The sequence below is a fragment of the Lithobates pipiens genome, unplaced genomic scaffold (genome assembly GCF_037356315.1).
Source record: "Lithobates pipiens isolate NorthernLeopardFrog02 unplaced genomic scaffold, aLitPip1_a1.2 Scaffold_19, whole genome shotgun sequence".
NCBI lineage: Eukaryota > Metazoa > Chordata > Amphibia > Anura > Ranidae > Lithobates > Lithobates pipiens.
Window position 1 is genome coordinate 503,332,150 of NW_027507764.1, and position 22,111 is coordinate 503,354,260.

Genomic DNA, 22,111 nt, shown 5'->3' on the forward strand with positions numbered 1-22,111 from the left:
ACTCAGGCCTATGTACCGTAGCACCCTATACCAAGTTACCAGTCCTTATAAGAACTTTTGTGGAACAAGCAGGTTGTGTGTTAGTGATTAGCAGACTGTACGTCAGTCCCTATACCAATGAAGGACTGCTGCAGTATAGGGCAGCGGTCAGCAGTAGTGCACGGCAACCCTATGTATTGTGGACCGATAGCGGTCCTTACAGAACAGCAGACTGTAACGCACTCAGGCCTATGTACCGTAGCACCCTATACCAAGTTACCAGTCCTTATAAGAACTTTTGTGGACCAAGCAGGTTGTGTGTTAGTGATTAGCAGACTGTACGTCAGTCCCTATACCAATGAAGGACTGCTGCAGTATAGGGCAGCGGTCAGCAGTAGTGCACGGCAACCCTATGTATTGTGGACCGATAGCGGTCCTTACAGAACAGCAGACTGTACTGCACTCAGGCCTATGTACCGTAGCACCCTATACCAAGTTACCAGTCCTTATAAAAACTTTTGTGGACCAAGCAGGTTGTGTGTTAGTGTTTAGCAGACTGTGCGTCAGTCCCTATACCGCTGAAGGACTGCTGCAGTATAGGGCAGCGGTCAGCAGTAGTGCACGGCAACCCTATGTATTGTGGACCGATAGCGGTCCTTACAGAACAGCAGACTGTAACGCACTCAGGCCTATGTACCGTAGCACCCTATACCAAGTTACCAGTCCTTATAAGAACTTTTGTGGACCAAGCAGGTTGTGTGTTAGTGATTAGCAGACTGTACGTCAGTCCCTATACCAATGAAGGACTGCTGCAGTATAGGGCAGCGGTCAGCAGTAGTGCACGGCAACCCTATGTATTGTGGACCGATAGCGGTCCTTACAGAACAGCAGACTGTACCGCACCCAAGCCTATGTACCGTAGCACCCTAGACAGACCAAGTTACCAGTCCTGATAAAGAGCTTTGTGGAACAAGTGAGTTGTGAATGATTAGCAGACTGCAGCAGAAGGGCAGCAGTCAAGTATAATATTCTTTCTATATTTGGAAGAAAGAATATTATACGTGTACAAGCCTATTACCGTACCACTGATACCAGTCCTGAAAAGAACCTTTGTGGAACTAATAGTAACAGCAAGTCTTTAAAATTATCCTCACTGCCTGACACACTGCTTCCTGCCTGTCCCTATACAAATTGGCAAAAAAGAGTAGGCTGGAACGATTAGCTGGAACAGCTCTTTTGTGGACCTGATAGTAACAGCTAATGATGATGATGATGATGATGATGAAGAAAGACTAATCTGGCTGAGCTGTCCCTAAAATAGCAGCATACAGCGCTCTGTCCCTTTATCTAAACTGACAAAAGAAACTCAGGCTGCTGACCTAACACCTATACCAGTCCTGAAAAGAACTTTTGTGTACCAAATAGCTAGCGTTTTCTCTGTCCCTACTCCACACAGGATCCTTTCCCTACAGTGACAGAAGAAAGAATGTAAAATGGCCACCGGATCGGGTGTATTTATAGGTTAGGGGGAATGTCCAAGTGTCCATGAGCTGTCATGTCTCAATTGGTTGTCCTGTAACACATGATAAACGTGTCACGAAAGGTTAAAGTTCTTGTATACATTAAACACGTAAGTCCGCCGGGGCGAACGACGGAAAAAGGCGTTCGAACCCGCGGACGGCGAAAGTCGGAAATTCGCCGCGAAACGACCGCCGGGCGAACCGTTCGGCCATCACTACTGTGCACTGACTCTTCTAGCTGAAGGGGGCGGCCCTCACTCGACAGGCCCCAAAAACACAGATCTCTACACACAGTAGGCAGAATCAGATCCTTCCTGGTGTCTCCATTGCAGTCAGCTCTGCAGGACCTCTGGGTTCAGCTTTTCTCTCTCTAGGCCCCTGTGTCGACCACTCAGGTCTGCACGACCACCTCCGCGGAGGAGTTGGCAGCTGTCCCCTCCATCCTGGACTCTGTTCCCCGGCTCAACTAATTCTGAGCACATTTACTCTAGCTTTACAGTATTGCCAGGACTGTAACAAAGCCTGTGCACTCACTTGTCAGGTCCCCTCCCACTCTCCAATATGCCTCCCTATTGGACCAGTGAGGGACAGTCAGAACAAGCAGAGCTGCACTTGAGCACAATGAGCAGACCTAACCAATAGATCCTGCTCCCTGGTAGGCAGAGAGCACTCTAAGTTTTACCCGATCATCTACCTGTAAGCAGAAAGATCAAGAACTAGTCTTCTACCACCTACCTAGGAGGGTGCCACACACTCGATTGTGACAAGGTAGTACAGCAATTTGAGGCTTAAATCAGGTAAGAGGAGGTGTACCCCGTGATCATTGACTTTTCTCATATTGTTCAAGTAGATCTCTATCTCTTTAAAGTTGCCTACCCCTGCTTTACATTGTAAAGCACTGCGTAAACTGTTGGCACTATATAAATTTTGTATGATAAAATCTTTTTTCCTATCATCTCCTAGTAGAAGAGATATGCAGAGGGACAAGGTATGGCATGACTTACCCAATGCCTATTTTTTATAATGCCAGAAAACTTGATTTTCATACAAATAAAGTCATCTAGGCAGTTGTTTTTTTTTTATCCGCACTGGGTCCTTGTTGTCATCTGCCTAACTTTGTGTTTTTTCCTTTTTTTATTTAGACATGTGCATTGCTACTTCAGTATCACTCCTAATGATTTTAATCTGTGCAATGGCGACATACGGTGCCTACAAGGTAAACATTGCAAATTTTTCATACTAGTTTGAGGGAATGCAAAATGTGTTATAAACTAATGGCTTATTTTAAGTTTTGAGTTTAATCCATATTATTACAATTCAGCTTGATATTTACATATAATGAGTTAAATATTTCGGAAACAATTTTGATTTGGCTTTTAATATGAATCTTTTGTGTTTATGGAAAAAATACCGAAATATATCTTTGACTGATTTTTTTACATCTCAAAAACCTACAATTTTTGCAGGGATGTGTAAACTTTTTCTTTTCACTGCATATTGCACTGTACAGTACTGGTGCAATGGCTGCATTTGTTTTTGTTTTTTGTTTTTTTTTTAATATAAAAGTTCTCAGCAAATATAGAAAATACCTGTTGATCTTGCCAGAAATGCAATCTCCTTATCACTTCCTGTTAGCTGCACCAAATATTATCTTCCTTCCTAGCTATCTTCCGTAACCATTTGAAAACCATGTAACAATCAATTTTTTTATTTATTAGAAATGACTTAGAACCCACAAACATTATATATATATATATTTATTTATTTATTTTAAAGCAGAGGCCCTAGAGAATAAAGTGGTGGGATTTGCAATTTTTTATGACACATGGTATTTGTGCAGCGTTTTTTCAAACACAATTTTTCGGAAAAAATATTGAATACTTTGAATTTTAACGCAAAAAAAAAACACAATGCATAACCCAATGTTTATGTAAAACATGAAAGATGATGTTATACCAAGTAAATAGAGACCAAATATGTCACGCTTTAAACTTGTGCGCTCCCGTGCAACGGCGACAAATGACATAAATTTTACTATCCATAGGCGTTTCTTTAAAAGCCTTTAGACCCCTTTCACACCACACCGCTAATAGCGTGGGCGGTAAAACAACGCTATTTTTAGCGGAGTTTTACCGCCAGATATCTCACATGTGTGGGACAATCACTGTTTCTGTGCATGCATGACCGAAGCACATGTTAAACTTTTTTTTCAATTTTTTTTTTTTTTTTACACTGCTGCTTTTTTTTTTGCCACCACCGACGTGATCACACGCAGCGGGACCTAAACGGTGGGTACCACAGACTCGATGTCCGCCAGCACCCGGCAATTGTTTGGTACATAGGCAGAACAGCGATCTGCCTATGTAAACAAGGCAGATCTGCGTTCTGCCAGTAGGGAAGGCATTGATCCTGTGTTCCTCCAAAGCAGCAAAGCAGGGACACGGATCTTTGCTTTCCTTTAGTAAAAGCACCACCCTTACACAAGCACTGGCTAGGTACACTTTTAACCCTTTGATTGCCCCTGATGTTAACCCCTTCCCAGCTAGTGTCATTAGTACAGTGACAGTGCATATTTTTAGCACTGATCACTGTAATAATGTCACTGGTCCCCTAAAAGTGTCAAACGTGTCAGTTAGTGTCCAAATTGTCCACCGGAATATCTCAGTCCTGTTATAAGTCTCTGATCACCGCCATTAGGCCTCATGCACACAGGGCACAAAAAAATAAGCTGCAAAGCCAGTACTGATGCAAGGAAAATTTTTCTCTAAAAATGCGCTTTTAGAAGCTTTATGCATTGCCGTCAATGTGCGTTTGGCAGCGTTTCTCTGCCTCTTCTATTTCCACTCCCGAATCCAATTACTACAGAGCACAAGTCACATGACATGTCAAAATCAATGGTTCCCTATGAGAGCTGTCTTAACTCATCCGACTTTCAGCCCATTGATTTGAATGGAAGTCGCATCCAAGTTGGATCATCATGATCTGACTTGTGGCATGCGACTTGTGCTCTGAGGATTTTGAAGGGGAACCCCAGCCCAAAAGTTAAACAAGAAAGGCATGGCGTCCCCCCCCCCTAAATCCATACCAGGTCTTTGAGTCTGGTATGGATCTTGAAAGGAAACCCCACGCCATAATAAAAAAAAAAAAATGGAGTGGGGTGCCCCCGAAAGATTATACCAGACCCCTTATCAGAGCATACAGCCCTGCAGGTCAAGAAAGGGGGCAGACGAGCAAGCGCCCCCTTCTCATGGACCATACCAGGCCACAAGCCCTCAACATAGGGGGTTGGTGTTTTGGGGCAGAGGGGCCCCACCCCAAAGCACCTTGTCCCCATGTTGATAGGGACAAGGGCCTCTTCCCGACAACCGGTGTTTGTGGGGGTCTGCAGGTAGGGGGCTTATTGGAATCCGGAAGCCCCCCTGGCAACCCCCCCTTTGTGAAAGAGCATTACCCATTCAGCCCCAACAAAAAGCATTGTAGTGTTGCAAAAAAAAACAAGAGACTGTTTTTGACAAGTCCTTTATTAATGGTATGGATTTTAGGGGGGGGGGGGGACTCCACACCATTTTATTTGTTTTTTTTGTTTTTTTTTTGGCGTGGGGTTTCTCTTCAAAATCCATACCAGACTGATCTTGGGAGGGGACCCCCATGCATTTTTAAATGTTGACTCAATTTTTAACTCATTTTGCGCAAATCAATCAATATACACTTATTGGGATTTTTTTTTACCAAAAATATATAGAAGAATACCTATTGGCTTAAATTGATGAAGAAATCATATTTTTTTTTTTTTTTTTATCAAGATCTATGGATTATAACATAAAATGAAACATTTTCAAAGTAGAGCAGCATACTTGTTTTCTCAGTATTGGTTTCTTTTATGCTGGATAAAGGTAAATCTGAATTCCAGGCAGATATACATGTGCTGACAAGGTACTTTTTAATAGGGGGAAAAAGCAAAGTGAACAGAGAGGTGACTTCATCAGTCTTGCTGTTTTTTCACTGTCCAGTTAGCAGGTTGGGGTGAAGTGTGGACACCACTGAATTTGGCTTACAGTCTAATCCTGTAAAAAAGAAAGTGGTGCCATGCACCCAGCTGTGCTGTGTAACTCTAAAGCCCCATACACACGAGAGGACTTATGTCTGACAGACTTCCGAAGGAGTTCCGTCGGAGTTCTGCCGGAGTTCCGACGGAGTTCTGATGGACTTTTTGGCGGAGCGGACTTGGCCACACACAATCACACTAAACTCCGACGGATTCGAACGTGATGACGTACGACTGGATTCGAATACGGAAGTTCATAGCCAGTAGCCAATAGCTGCCCTAGCGTCGGTTTTAGACCGTCGGAATAGCACACACACGAGCGGAGTTTTCGAAGGGACCCGGGTCCGGCGGAGTTCCGTCGGAAAAATTTGAAGCATGTTCCATATTCTAAAGTCCTTCGGACTTTGGCGAGTCAAAAGTCCGTTGCAGCCCACACACGATCGAATAGTCTGACGGACTCAGTCCGTCGGACTTTGGACGTTGAAAAGTCCGCTCGTGTGTACGCGGCATTAGGAATAAATAATAATAAAATAAAAATGGCGGTGGCAGGTAAAACGGCTCCCATACCGTATATATTCAATTTTTGTATTTACATGCTTGCCTGGAGTTTAGCTTTATTTATGTTAAAGTATATTTGATTTCCAATATTGCTTAGTCATCTGCAGTTTTGCACTTGATAATACAAACTGCCATCAGATGCAGAATAGTTCATTTTTTACACTTTTTGTACCTTTCTAACTTTCTTTTGTTTCTCTCTCCTTAGCAACATGCTGCTTGGATTATCCCATTTTTTTGCTACCAGATTTTTGATTTTGCTCTGAACTCCCTGGTTGCTGTCAGTGTGCTTGTCTATCCCAACACAATTCAGGACTATCTGCAGCAGCTGGTAAGCAAAAAAAAAAAAAACTTTGATCATAGCTCCATATATTATTACATACTGTAGGGGTGATCTGTGGGGTACTAGTGAGTGAGCAAATATTGTACAGGGGGGTGAGGAGAAATGTTCCAATGGGTCTTGGTGCCAACTGCCAATAGTGGAATTTCCTGTGGTCTAGATGCTACCCATCCAGTCTTATCACAAGCCCACTCTGATACAAAACTCCTTTACATAGATGCCGTTAAGCTCTGTTTGTTGTGTTGCGCCACCAACTGACCTACGTTGTAACCAAACACCTAAAAATTGCAACATACAAGAATGTGAATGCAGTATAAAGCCCCATACACACTATCAGATTTTCTGCTGATTTTTTCCTTCAGATTTACCAAAACCATATAATATGAGGTCAAACCTTAGGAGTTTCAATTTGTATGCAATCAGGCAGGCCCTTGCACTACATGGTTTTGGTAAAACTGAAGACAAAAATCAGCAGAAAATCTGATAGTGTGTATGTGGCTTAATGCCCCATACACAGGATCAGATTTTCCGGCAACAAATGTAGTATGTGAGCTTGTTGGCGGAAAGTCCGACCGTGTGTGTATGCTCCATCGAACATTTGTTGTCTGACTTTCCACCAACAAATGTTTGCTAGCAGGTTCCCAAATTTTCCGCCAACAATTGTTTGTTGTCAGACTTTCTGATCGTGTGTACACAAGTCCGTCGGACAACAGTCCACGCATGCTCGGAATCAAGTACGAGCCGAAGATATAACTAGCGTTCATAATGAAGATATCACATACGTCTTATACGTCACTACGTTCGTAATTGTTGGCCAACATTTGTGTGACTGTGTGTATGCAAGACAAGTTGGAGACAACATCCTTCGAAAAAAAGATCGTGTGTACAGGGCATAAGGCCTCGTTCACACGGGCATACTTAACCACTTGCTTACTGGGCAATTAAACCCCTATCTTATCCAGACCAATTTTCAGCTTTCAGCGCTGACGCACTTTGAAGCACAATTGTGCGGTCATACAACACTGCACCCAAATTAATTTTTTATTATTTATTTCCCCAAAATAGAGCTTTCTTTTGGTGGTATTTGATCGCCTGTGCGATTTTTATTTTTTGCAAAAAAAATGTAAAAAGACCGAATTAAAAAAAAAATAAAAGATAAAAATATTTTTTTTATTTTGCTATAAAAAATTTAAATGGGTAATTTTTGTCCATCATTAATGTACGCTGATGAGGCGGCACTGATGGGCACGATAGGTGGCAGTTATGGGCACTGATGGGTGGCAGTGATGGGCACTGGTCGGTTACACTGATAGGCAGCACTTCTAGGTGGCACTGATTGGCACCACTGGTGGGCATTGATAGGTGGCACGTGTGGGAATCGATAGGTGGCACTTGTGGGCACTTTCAGATGGCATAAATGAGGCATAATTGCCTCTTCCCTTTTGGGACCAATGTCCATTTAAGATGAGCCAGTGATCGGCTTTTTTTTCTCCTCCGCTGTCAGTGGGAGGAGAAAAATAAAGCGATCACCAAACTTTGTTTTGATGGTGTGATCAGCTGTCATTGGCTGACAGCTGATCACATGGTAAGGGGCCACCGTATCAGTGACTAAGAGATCACAGTGTGCTCTGCGCCCGCACCCTACAGGGAGCGTGCCCAGGGGAGGCCGTCAAATGAATTCACATCCGCGCTGTGGCAGTCATTCGGCCATAGCGCGGATGTCAAGTGGTTAAAGTGGTAGTAAAGTCACAATGTTGATTTTTTTTTCCTATAGGTAAGCCTATAATAAGGCTCACCTATAGGTACAGTAAATATCTCCTAAACGTGTACCATTTAGGAGATATTTACTTTAGCAGCATCTAGTGATGTCACCGGCACATGCGCACTGAGCTCTGAATGGATTGTGCCTTTCATTCTGTTCAACTCTGTGCCACGGCTGTGACTCCCTCACGCATGCTCAGGAGTGATGTCATCGTGGCTGGGCCATTCATAAGGTCAAATAGTTCGAACAAAGGCCGAGTGAAGATAGAAGTGTCAGGACCCGTGACAGTGTGGCAGTGGAGGGCTTAGTTTTCAGGTAAGTCTGTCATAATGTGCTAGTATGCGATGCACTTAAACCGCCTGAGGGCCTTTTTTTTTTTTTGGTGTGGTTTACTACCGATTTAAGCATACATGTTTGCCCGCATGGAATGCACAGGTGTTCTATGCATCTACATGCAGGCAGCCCATTCATGTCCTTTGGGAAGCAGCGGCTGCACAGAAACAGCCGCTGCTCCCAGTTTGACAGCCATGCGTGTGTGTAATCCAAACCTTATTTCAAGGTAGTTTATGATCAGCGTCTTTTTATTAAGGTTCCTCTTATTTTTCTACACCAATGGACTTAGTTTGCCCAAATATAGGTTAACTGAATTGACAAAGGTTGCCTTATGGATGTGTCCTTGAGACAGGATTCTTACCTTGGGCTTTAGATTACCATGCCTTTTTGCTTTGCCACCATCCTTCGTTCCTTGTAAATTCATAGTCTGACTATTGGTTCATAGAGAAAAAGTATGTGGAACACATGGACTTTGTCAGCACCAGTTGATTAAAATAAGTACCTATATTTATCGGCATGTAACACACACCTTAATGTTAAGAGGAAAGTTTCTGGAAAAAAACCTTATATTTTGAATAAAGAACTTTGAAGCAAAAAAAATTTATTTTTTATTATTAATATGTATAACCCCCCCCCCCCCCCCCCCCGTGTCATCTATAGTGTGTGTATCATCTATTTTTATTCACGCCGCCTCCTCCACCCCGGCTCCTCCTCCTGTCTGTGTACATAGAATACATCAGATCCAAAGAGGAGGAGGGGCGTGAATAAGAATAGATGATCAGATTAAATCTTATAGTATACCCGAATGACCCAGACCAATCCCGTGGCAAAAATGCAACACCAGCAAACATTTGCTTGAAAAGTAGTGTAGTCCAGGGGATATTGGCTTTGGTCAGAATAGTCTGCTACAGCTCAACATGTTTCACAAAAATTTGCTTCCTCAGGAGCTTAGGTAGATATTCTGGATAAATAAGAACATGTGATAAGAATCTCTGAAAATATATAAATTGCAACAATTCTATTTACTTAAGAACAATGTTTATAATCAATAAGCTTGTTTTGAGCTTAGGTACAAATATATACTTTGTACTCAAACCATCTAAAATGTAGGTAATGTCTATGTTCCTATGTGCTTGTTGTCATGAATGAAATACAATTCTTGGCCCGGTATATCAGATGAGATTTATTGAGACCATGAATCAAATTCACTGCAGCAAATTATACTCGGTCGTTTTACGTTTTACCACCTATGCTCTATACGTAGGGCTCAAAAAAAGTACATAAGCTTTCCTTTTGAGTGTATTCAAGCATTTTTTTTGCACCCATAGACTTCAATGGGTGCATCTGTAAACGTGCAACATTTTTGTGCACGGTTTTGCACCTGATACCAATCTCCTCCTCTAGAATGAGAATGTTGATAATTTAATTTACAGGTATGTCAATGGTGTTTCCCTACATTGGCAGTCATTGAAGAAGTGCCCTTTACTTCAGGGGTCGGAAAGAAATACCCCAATTTATTGGTGGTTAGTGAAGAGTTGCTCCGTTACATTGGTGGTGGAAAATTGCCCCTTATATTGATTGTCAGTAGAGGAGCATTCCCTTATATTGATGGTCAGTAGAAAGTCACCCCATTGCATTGGTGTTTACTTAGAGAAGTTCCCCTTTGTTTTGGTGGTAAGAGAAGAAGTGTATCCTCACATTAGTGATAAGTGGAGAAGTGTACCCTTACATTAGTGGTAATTGGAAAATCTTACCATTACATTTGCAGACAGTGGAGAATGTCTCCTCTAACAATGGTGGCCAGTATAATGCTCACTTACATTGGTAGTCCTGAGAGAAGTGTTCCTTACATTAATTGTCAGTGGGGAAATGTCTTCTTAGATTGGGCAGTGAAGTGACATTGCCCTTGCATTGGTAGTCAATAGAAAATGATCCCCTTGCATTGATGACCAGTAGAGAATTGTCCCATTACAATGTTGATGAGTTGAGAATTGCCCCATTACAATGGTGACGAGTTGAGAATTGCCCCATTACATTGGTAACGAGTAGAGTGGTGCGCCATTACATTGGTGGTCAGTGAAGAGGTGTACTCTTTCATCAGCTGTCAGTGGAGACTCACCTTATAACATTGGTGTGAGTACACCTATACACTTGTAGTCCATGGGGAAGTGTACCTTTACACTGGTGGTCAGTGGAGAAGTATACCCTTATATTGGTGATCAGTGGAGAATTGCCCCATTATGATGGTAGTAAATGGAGAAGTTCACCCTTACAGTGGGAGTCAGTGAAGAAATGCACCCTTACATGATGTGATCATTGGAGAATCACCCCCTTACATTGCTGTTCTGTGGTGAAGTGTCCCCTTACATTGGTGGTCTAGTGCCACATTACATTGCAGGCCAATTTAGTGCTCTCCTACTTTGGTAGTCAGGATAGTGCACCTATACAATAAAAATTACAGCAAACTGACTAGTATAATTAATAATGCTGCATGCTGTCAGTTTCAAAATATAAAAAAAAAATGTTTTGGCTATATATAAAATGTCTCTGTTTTTCGATTATGACCAACTAAGTGGCCATACATGGTTCAAAATTTGCAAGCAAATGAAAAAGTTTAAGGATTTGTTGCTGAAGTTTAGTAAAGGGAGGAATAAAGCAGACCTATGTTGGCTGTATAAAACTTTAAATCATTCAAAATGCTACAGGTACATCAAAAACATATCCTTGAATTGTTCCACCCTTTGGTACCAACATGGAACAAGTATCTAGGTATTAGTCACACGGTGAAGGAACTTATGGACATATGTGGCTAATAAGAGAATGCCAGAACATAGTTCCTCTGTTTCAGCAGGAGTCATTTGACTGATTCTAAGGCCTCATGCACACGAGACGCAGATGAAACCTCTGTTAAAAAAAAACTGAAACGCGCGTTTAGAAACACGCGTTTTGCCGCGTTTGCATGTCGCGTTTAGACGCGTTTGCGTTTAGACGCGTTTATAAAGATAACATCATGTAGACCCTCCCCAAGCTCTCAAAGCATTTTTTTTAACTATTTCTGCTATTTTGATCAGAGTGAGCAGCAGCAGCATAGAGAGCAGTTGTACACTTGCATTTGCCGTGTCACTTGCCACGGCACCTGCCACAAGTTGTGGATTGTCCACTTGCCACGTCACTTGCCACAAGTTGGGGATTGTCCACTTGCCACATCACCTGCCACGTCACCTGCCACAAATTGTGGATTGTCCACTTGCCACGTCACTTGCCACATCACCTGCCACGTCACTTGCCACGAGATGTGGATTGTCCACTTTCCACGTCATCTGCCATGCCACCTGCCACAAGCTGTGGATTGTCCACTTTCCACGTCACCAGCCACATCACCTGCCACAAGTTGTGGATTGTCTACTTGCCGCGTCACTTGCCACATCACCTGCCACGTCACTTGCCACGTCACCTGCCACAAGTTGTGGATTGTTCACTTGCCACGTCACCTGCCACAAGTTGTGGATTGTCCACTTGCCACGTCACTTGCCACAAGCTGTGGATTGTCCACTTGCCACATCACTTGCCACGTCACCTGCCACATCACTTGCCACGTCACCTGCCACAAGTTTTGGATTGTCCACTTGCCACGTCAGCTGCCACGTCACTTGCCACGAGATGTGGATTGTCCACTTTCCACGTCATCTGCCATGCCACCTGCCACAAGCTGTGGATTGTCCACTTGACACGTCACCAGCCACATCACCTGCCACAAGTTGTGGATTGTCCACTTGCCACGTGACTTGCCACATCACCTGCCACGTCACTTGCCACATCACCTGCCACAAGTTGTGGATTGTCTACTTGCCGCGTCACTTGCCACTTCACCTGCCACGTCACTTGCCACGTCACCTGCCACAAGTTGTGGATTGTTCACTTGCCACGTCACCTGCCACGTCACCTGCCACAAGTTGTGGATTGTCCACTTGCCACGTCACTTGCCACATGCTGTGGATTGTCCACTTGCCACATCACTTGCCACGTCACTTGCCACGTCACCTGCCACAAGTTTTGGATTGTCCACTTGCCACGTCAGCCGCCACGTCACTTGCCACATCACCTGCCACGTCACCTGCCACAAGTTGTGGATTGTCCACTTGCCACGTCACTTGCCACATCACCTGCCACGTCACTTGCCACGAGATGTGGATTGTCCACTTGCCATGTCACTTGCCACGTCACCTGCCACGTCACTTGCCACGTCAGCTGCCACGTCACTTGCCACAAGATGTGGATTGTCCACTTGTCACATCACCTGCCACATCACTTGCCACATCACCTGCCACAAGTTGTGGATTGTCCACTTGCCACGTCACTTGCCACATCACCTGCCACGTCACTTGCCACGAGATGTGGATTGTCCACTTGCCATGTCACCTGCCACGTCACTTGCCACGTCAGCTGCCACGTCACTTGCCACAAGATGTGGATTGTCCACTTGTCACATCACCTGCCACATCACTTGCCACATCACCTGCCACAAGTTGTGGATTGTCCACTTGCCACGTCACTTGCCACATCACCTGCCACGTCACTTGCCACAAGATGTGGATTGTCCACTTTCCACATCACCTGCCATGCCATCTGCCACAAGTTGTGGATTGTCCACTTACCACGTCACCAGCCACATCACCTGCCACAAGTTGTGGATTGTCCACTTGCCACACCACTTTCCACGTCACCTGCCACGTCACCTGCCACAAGATGTGGATTGTCCACTTGCCACGTCACCAGCCACATCACCTGCCACAAGTTGTGGATTGTCCACTTGCCACGTCCCTTGCCACGTCCCCTGCCACGTCACCTGCCACAAGTGGATTGTCCACTTGCCACATCACTTGCCACATCACCTGCCACAAGTTGTGGATTGTCCACTTGCCACGTCACCTGACACAAGTTGTGGATTGTCCACTCGCCACGTCACTTGCCACATCCCCTGCCACAAGTGGATTGTCCACTTGCCACATCACTTGCCCCATCACCTGCCACAAGTTGTGGATTGTCCACTTGCCACGTCACCTGACACAAGTTGTGGATTGTCCACTCGCCACGTCACTTGCCACATCACCTTCCACAAGTGGATTGTCCACTTGCCACGTCACTTGCCACGTCCCCTGCCACAAGTGGATTGTCCACTTGCCACGTCACTTGCCACGTCACCTGCCACAAGTTGTTGATTTTCCACTTGCCACGTCACCTGCCAAGTCACTTGCCGCGTCACCTGCCAGGTCACTTGCCACGTCACCTGCCACAAGTTGTCTATTGTCCACTTGCCACGTCACATGCCAGTCATCTGCCACAAGTTGTTGATTTTCCACTTGCCACGTCACCTGCCAAGTCACTTGCCGCGTCACCTGCCAGGTCACTTGCCACGTCACCTGCCACAAGTTGTCTAGTGTCCACTTTCCACGTCACTTGCCACTTCACCTGCCACGTCACTTGCCACAAGTTGTGGATTGTCCACTTGCCACATCACTTGCCACCTGCCATGTCACTTGCCACAAATTGTGGATTGTCCACTTGCCACGTCACTTGCCACAAGTTGTGGATTGTCCACTTGCAATTGCAATTGTTTAAAATATTTTTCTAATGGTTTTTCATCATTTGCAATCATTTTTGAGATTTTTAATGTAAAAAAAAAGGTCACCTTTAAAAACGCATATAAACGCAAACGCGGCTAAACGCGGTAGCGGCGTTTTGCCGCGTTTTACCGCGTTTTGCCGCGTTTTGCGTCTGAAACGCAGAAATTTTTGTTTCTGAACGCATTTTTTTGCTTCTGGAAAAACGAGATTAAACGCAACTGCATATAAACGGAAAAAAACGAGACTGTGTGCATGGACACATAGGATAACATTGAATGAGTTCAGGTGCAGTTGAAAAAACTGTCCAACTGCATCTGAACGCGCGTTTAACTGCGTCTCGTGTGCATGAGGCTTAAAATCAACAAAGGATTCTAAAATCCAAAGACATGCAGGTAGGTTAATTGGCTTCTGTCCAAAATTGGCCCTAGTATATGAATGAGCACCTTGGATTGTGGGCTCCTTGAGGGTAGGGACCAATGAGAGTGTGCAATGTGCAGGGATAGGGACAATCGTAGACATTCAGATTGCTCAACATTTGATTACATTTTTGTTGTGGCGATACCATGCTAATAGAACAGTGTTTTTCAAAATAACCAAGGCACTTCAACAAAAAAGAGAGCACTTCAACAAAAAACTGAAAGATTACAACTAAAATTTCTGAAGGTTACATCAATCAACAATAAGTAGGGAGAGTACAGGCCTTTGCTTTGAATGACCTCTAGTGTGATTTTGTTCCACTCTTCTTACATTCTCTTCCATAGTTCGGTGACTGTAGTGGGTTTCTTGGCCATAACTTTTTTGCCAGGGATTTGCCAGAGGTTTTCTATTGTTTTCAGCATCATGGAACTGCTTTACCCATTTTGCTGTGTGATAGGGGGCATTGTCGTGCATGAAAATTGCTGGCTGATTGGGTGATGAACGCAGGGAAGGAACCGCATGTTGTCAAAGAAAGTTCTGATAAACATTTGCATTCACTCATATAGCCATATAGCTGGGTAAGAGGCCCAACTCCTGCTGCTGAAAACATCCTCCAAACCATGCAGCTTCCCCCTCCACCTTTCACTAACTTCTTTACACACTTTGGGTTCAGTTTTTCCCCAGTTTGACAATGAACATAATGTTTCCCATTGGACCCAAATAAATTAAATTTGCTTTCATCACTAATGAAAACTTTTGACCAGTGCTCCTCTGTCCACACAACTTGTTCCTCAGCAAAGGTTAGTCTAGCCTTTTTATTCTTTCTGCTAATGAAAGGATTGGTTACTGCAGGGTGGGCTTTCAGTCCAAATTCTTTTCAACGGTGAGACACTGTATGATGAGACAGATCCTTACTCTGTTCAGCGATGAACTAGAGAGTAGGAATGAGCTTTATGTTCGGGTCGAACATGAGATCGACTCGAACATTGGCTGTTTGCCTGCTCATTGAAAACCAAACATTATGGGGCGTTGGTGCTAAATTAGAGTGCCGCATAATGCCCCATAATGCACTGTGGGAGTGCAGTGCATTGCTGTATGATGATTGGCCAAAGTATGCACCATGACCTGTATGCTTTGGCCAATCCCAGTGCCCTCAGGTAAGAGAGCCATAATTGGCCAAAGGCAGGGTGCCTTTGGCCAATCATGGCTCAAGGGACTATGTCCACGCCCCACACTATATAAGGCTGCCTGCACGTCAATGTGTTGTTGGCGTAGATGGAGAATGAGTGTAATTTAGATTGAGCAGGCTGGCAGGTTATTCAGTTAGCTGCAGTGTATTTAATATATATATATATATATATATATGTATATATATGAAACTGACTGTATATACTGTATACTGTATATATATAAAATATATATATATATATATATATATATATATATATATATATATATATATATATATATATATATATATTTATATTTATATATATACAGTATATACAGTCAGTTTCATATATATATATATATATATATATATATATATATATATATACACACACACTGCATCCAGTGTAGCCAAGCCTATATCTGACTGCAGGCCATTCCTGGTGTACTTTTTCTAATATACTTCAGGCGTTGTACACAGTACCGTGCACCCATAGTGCAGTTGCTACTACTTTTCTGGTGGTGTACACAATACAGTACACCCATAGTTGTTATTACACTTCTGTTGGTGTACACAGTACCGTGCACCCATAGTACAGTTGCTACTACTTTTCTGGTGGTGTACACAGTACACAATACATACAGTTCACCCATAGTTGCTATTAGATTTCTGGTGGTGTAAACAATACCATGCACCCCTAGTGCAGTTGCTACTACTTTTCTGGTGGTGTACACAATACATACAGTGCACCCATAGTTGCTATTAGACTTCTGGTGGTGGACACAATACTGTTCACCCCCTAGTGCAGTTGCTACTACTTTTCTGGTGATGTACACCATACACAATACATACAGTGCACCCATAGTTGCTATTAGACTTCTGGTGATGTACACTATAGTTCACCCCTAGTGCAGTTGCAACTACTTTTCTGATGGTGTACACAATACATACAGTGCACCCATAGTTTACACTTATGTTGGTATACACAGTACCGTGCACCCATAGTGCAGTTGCTACTAGTACAGTACAGTGTAGTGTGGTTTTGCTTAACAAAATTTACAGCATGTCAGGAAGGCCAGCAAGGAGAGGCAGACGCTCACAAGCCACTAAAAGAGGGCAAGCAGGCTCGGTGTCTACAGTCCACAGTGCTGGTCATGGACATGGTGCATCCTCAGCACGTGGCCGTGGGGCGCGCTTGTTCTTTTTTATGCATCAGGCTGTGTTATTGAGCCACAACATACAGAAGAGTTGGTGGAATGGATAAAAAAGCCGTCCTCATCCTCCTCATCCTCTGTCACCCAGGCTCAGAGTAGTTTGCCTTCCAATGCAGCTGCCAAAGTGGCCTATTCCATCGGCTCCATGTCAACAGTCACTCCTTCCCTAGCCCCACCATCATGCACGGAGGAGTCCCCTGAAATATTCAACCACAGTGTTGGGTACATGCTGCAGTAGAATGCGCAGTGATTTGAAGTCTCCAATAATGGTACCTGGGTTGAGGAAGGGAGTAACATGAGCCTAGAGAGAAGGGGTGCCCAAGAAGGTAAAGAAACTGGCAGTCATGTTTCCCCCCAACTGCAGCATACTGCCAAGTTTGCTCCAGTGACAAGGAGGGAGGGGATGATGAGGTCACTGACTCTACTTGGGTGCCTAATAGAAGAGGAGGAGGAGGAGGCACATCTCCAACAAGCCAGGATGCCCTCCAGGGGGCAGCTTAAGGGCAGCCACCCTATTGCATCACACTGCAGAGCTAAGCAGATGCAGAGCGCTGCTGGCTCCCCGCATATTTTAAAAAGTTCTTTGGTGTGGGGCTTTTTTGACGTGTGTGCAGCAGATTGAACCATTGCTGTTTGCAACATATGTCTGAAGCGTATCAAGCGTGGCCAAAACAGCAGCCGCTTGGGCACCACATGCTTGACTGGACATATGACGACCTCCCATGCAGTCCATTGGCAACAGCACTTAAAAGACCCACATCAAAGAACAAGGTGATCCTCTCCTAGCTTCTTATCAGCTGGGATCTCCAACTCCACTATAATTCCAGTCCTCTCAGAAACCTGCACTGAGGGGAATGAAGGTATAGAAATAGGTGTCCCAAGTACTTGCGGCCAATCTGCTAGCGGTACACCAACATCCAATTTTAGCAGACAAATTTCCCTACTCCAGTTAAACAAAAGAAATTCGTTCCCAGCCATCCACATGCTCAGCGTCTGAATGCTAGCTTGGCCAGATTGCTAGCACTGCAACTGCTGCCTTTTCAACTGGTAGATTCTGCCCCCCTCCGTTAATTTGTGGAATGTGCACTACCTCAGTGACAGGTTCCCAAATGCCATTTCTTTTCACGGAAAGCTATTCCGGCTCTCTACCAGCATGTGGAAGGCAATGTCTTGGCCTCATTGGACAGGGCGGTCAGCAGTAAGCTGCATATTACCGCTGACTCATGGTCCAGCAGGCATGGACAGGGACGTTACCTTTCTTTCACGGTGCACTGGGTTACGGCTGGCAGCTGGGAAGGATGCAGGACAGGGTTCAGTATTGTTGGAGCTTGTTCCGCCACCATGCCTCCAAAATGCTAGTAGTGGTGATTCTGCCACAGCTCTTTCCTCCACCCCTCCTCTTCTTCTTCCTCTATGGCCTCTTCCAGCAAAGCTCCATAGGCATTCAATGGGCTACATTCAGGCAAAAAGATGCCATGCTTGAGTTGGTCTGCTAAGGGGACAGGAGCCACATTGGGGCAGAGATTATGGCAGCTCTGCAGGGGCAGGCTCAGAGGTGGTTGACGCCATGCCAGATTCAGCCAGGAATGGGTGTATGCGACAATGGCACCAACCTCCTCTCCGCCCTCCGTCAGGGACACTTTACCCATTGTCCCTGTTTGGCTCACGTCCTGAATTTGGTGGTGCAGCGGTTCTTGAGCAGGTACCCAGGCGTACAGGATCTCCTGAGGCAGGCCAAGAAAGTCGGTGGTCAATTCCGCAGGTCATATAATGCCAGTGCTTGGCTGACTGACATTCAAACAGAATGCAACCTGCCCAAGAACCACCTCATTTGTGACATGCCCACCAGGTGGAACTCAACGTTGGCAATGCTGCAGTGGCTGCACATGCAGCAGAAGGCCATCAATAAGTACCTGTGTGAGTATGGCAGCAGGACAGGGTTGGTGAGCTTGGCTATTTTTCACCACGCCAGCAGCTAATGATCAAGGATGCATGCACTTTCCTGTCACCATTTGAGAAGAATTTGAGTATGGTGAGCAGTGATAGTGCATGCATCAGTGATACTGTCCCTCCTTTCTTCCTGTTGGAGCACAAGCTTTGTGGAATAATGGACAGGGCACTTGAGGCAGAACAGCGGGAGGAAGAGGAGGACTTCCTTACCTCTCAAGGCTCCCTTTATCCAGATAGTATTCCTGCGGGCCCACTGATCACACAGGAAGATGAAGAGGAGGAGGAGGAGGGGGATTGTGTCAGCATGGAGGTGGAGGATAACACTCAGCAGCAGCAGCAGCCGTCAATGGATTCAGTCCCCAGAACCCCATGGAGTTGTACGTGGCTGGGAGGAGGTGGTTGAGGATCATGTGATTCTTAGTGACCCAGAGGATCAAATGCCTCTGCATGGCCTCCCTGATCCTACAAAGCCTGCAAAAGGACCCTAGGATTCGTGGTATCAAGGAGAGGGATCATTAATGGCCTCCAACCCTTCTTGATCCATCTCGCTCCAGCGCCCACCAAGAGTAACTGTTAGGGCTTACAGTGTTCTGATACCACCAACACCTAAGGCCCAATTTTCCACAGAGTGTATAGGGCAGGCCGTATAGTATATACAGACTGTCCCCTATTTTCAAACATCCGACTTTTAAACAACTCCTAATTACAAACGGAGGGAGACAACAGAAAGTGAGAGGAAATCTACCCCTAGGAAGGAAGGGAAAATTTTCTCCTGTAAGAGTTAATTTGGGAAAAAGGTGTCTCCACTGATGCTTTATCACCAATCCTAGTTTCCCTAATAACCCCAAATTTTCAAAATCCAATTGTCATTGGGACACAAAGTGAGGTGAAATCTTGTGAACAGGGGCACAGACAGCAAAACAAATGTTACAGGGGTGATAACCCTTCCCTATGTTATCCAAAAAGCTTAAAAATTGTTTTTTTTGGCTGGAGCTACACTTAAAAAATGTACGTGTTCCAAATTACAAACAGATTCAACTTAAGAACAAACCTACAGTTCCTATCTTGTTTGTAACCCGGGGACTGCCTGTATACTGTTGTTCAGAGTATATAGGGCGCCGGGGGCCCTACGCCTTTTTTTTTTATTTGGGTGCGGGGTTCCCCTTAATATCCATACCAGAGCCAAAGGGCCTAGTAATGGACTGGGGGGTGGACCCATGCCATTTTTCTGAATGATTTTCATCTATATTGCTGGGACCCAACATTACATTACAGCTGCAAGCAGTTTTAAATGATTTTATTCCTTTAGAAATTTAATTTTGTACAGGGACTGTTTTAAACATGGGAAAAATGTGACACTTTACAGGCATACTATAGTCACCCCCCCAGGCATGATATTTAAAGGAATATTTCTCTTTTATGGTTTCACTTTAAGCATTATTAAAATCACTGCTCCTGAAAACCATCCGTTTTAAAAAAAAAATTTGCATTGATACACGTCTACTGGGGCAGGACCCGGGTCCCCAAACACTTTTTATGACAATAACTTGCATATTAGCCTTTACAATTAGCACTTTTTTGATTTTTCACATTTGAGTCCCATAGACTTTAACGGTGTTCAAACAAATTTTTTGCCTGTTTGCATGTTCTGCCGTGAACCGAACCGGGGGGTGTTCGGCTCATCCCTACTAGTGAGCAATTGCAGCTGCAATGTTGAACCAATTGCGATTGAGATCCTTGCATTGTCCTGTCCTCTCTTGCATTTGTCTTTCATGGATGACCAGCCACCTTGGGGGACTTGAATGAGTTTGTGACATTGTAAAGATGCAATATTTTAGAAATCACAGGCTTGGAACAATAAACTTCTCTTGCTATGGCTGAAGGGTCATCCCTTTGGCCTTCATCTGGACAACCTGTTACCGGAGGGTCTCAGTCACTTTAGAACGGCTCACCATCTTGCAAAGTCAGGGAAACGTTTTGCCAGTTAAATAGGGTTTGTCAGATAATTAAAGAAATTAGCACAAGGTGCCAATTTAACACCAATAACTGGGATGTTAAAAGTGTTCTCTAAATTTGATCAATGTTCTTTTTTAAATCTCATTGAAGTTTTTTATTCTGTGCTTCAAATATCTGTAACTCATGAAATATGCATAAAAAAAATGCTCTTTCACTCCTGTTTAGGTCATTTTAAATAGGACTAAGCAGTGACCTTGAAATTTAGGAAATTGTGGGTGGTTCTCTAATTTTGATCTCCAGTGTCTGTGCGCATATATATATATATATATATATATATATATATATATATATATATATATATATATATATAATCTCTTAGCAGAAGCTCTAGAGCAGGAGTTGGGAACCTATGACTCTCAAGCCAGATGTGGCTCTTTTGATGGCCGCATCTGGCTCTCGCCTCTCAATCCGCAGATCGCGTGGTGTGCCGATCCACGGATTGAGCCCATAGGAAAGGCAGCGGCTTCAGACTAGCCTCGGAGAGCATCACGCTGACGTCATCATCACCCGCCTCAACTGCTCGTGGATCTGCCTGCTTGTTTAGTGGTAAGCAAGCAGTCAATCGTAGGGGAGATGTGGATAATACAGTGGGGGAGATGTGGATAATACAGTGGGGGAGATGTGGATATTACAGTGGGGGCAGATGTGAATATTACAGTGGGGAAATGTGAATATTACAGTGGGGGGAGAGATGGATATTACAGTGGGGGAGATGTGGATATCACAGTGGGGGGAGATGTGGATATTACAGTGGGGGGAGATGTGGATATTACAGTGGGGGGGAGATGTGGATATCACAGTGGGGGGAGATGTGGATATTACACTGGGGGAGATGTGGATATTACACTTGGGGAGATGTGGATATTACAGTGGGGGGAGAGGTGGATATTACAGTGGGGGAGATGTGGATATCACAGTGGGGGGAGATGTGGATATTACAGTGGGGAGGAGATGTGGATATTACAATGGGGAAGATGTGGATATTACAGTGGGGGAGTTGTGGGGAGATGTGGCTATTACAGTGAGGGAGATGTGAATATTAGAGTGGGGGAGATGTGAATATTACAGTGAGGGAGATGTGAATATTAGAGTGGGGGAGATGTGAATATTACAGTGGGGGAGATGTGAATATTACAGTGGGGGAGATGTGGCTATTACAGTGGGGAGGATGTGGGGAGATGTGGC

The 22,111-nt window shown here is 44.4% G+C and overlaps 1 protein-coding gene across 1 annotated transcript in view; it reads left to right on the forward strand.

The window, feature by feature from the left end:
- The window catches only part of LAPTM4B (lysosomal protein transmembrane 4 beta), a 233,980-nt gene that overhangs the window by 143,593 nt on the left and 68,276 nt on the right, over positions 1 to 22,111 (forward strand). Inside the window, exons 3-4 of the mRNA XM_077493076.1 lie at positions 2,642 to 2,715; positions 6,308 to 6,430. Coding sequence (XP_077349202.1) covers positions 2,642 to 2,715; positions 6,308 to 6,430 — 197 coding nt within the window. The remainder of the gene's footprint in view (positions 1 to 2,641; positions 2,716 to 6,307; positions 6,431 to 22,111) is intronic.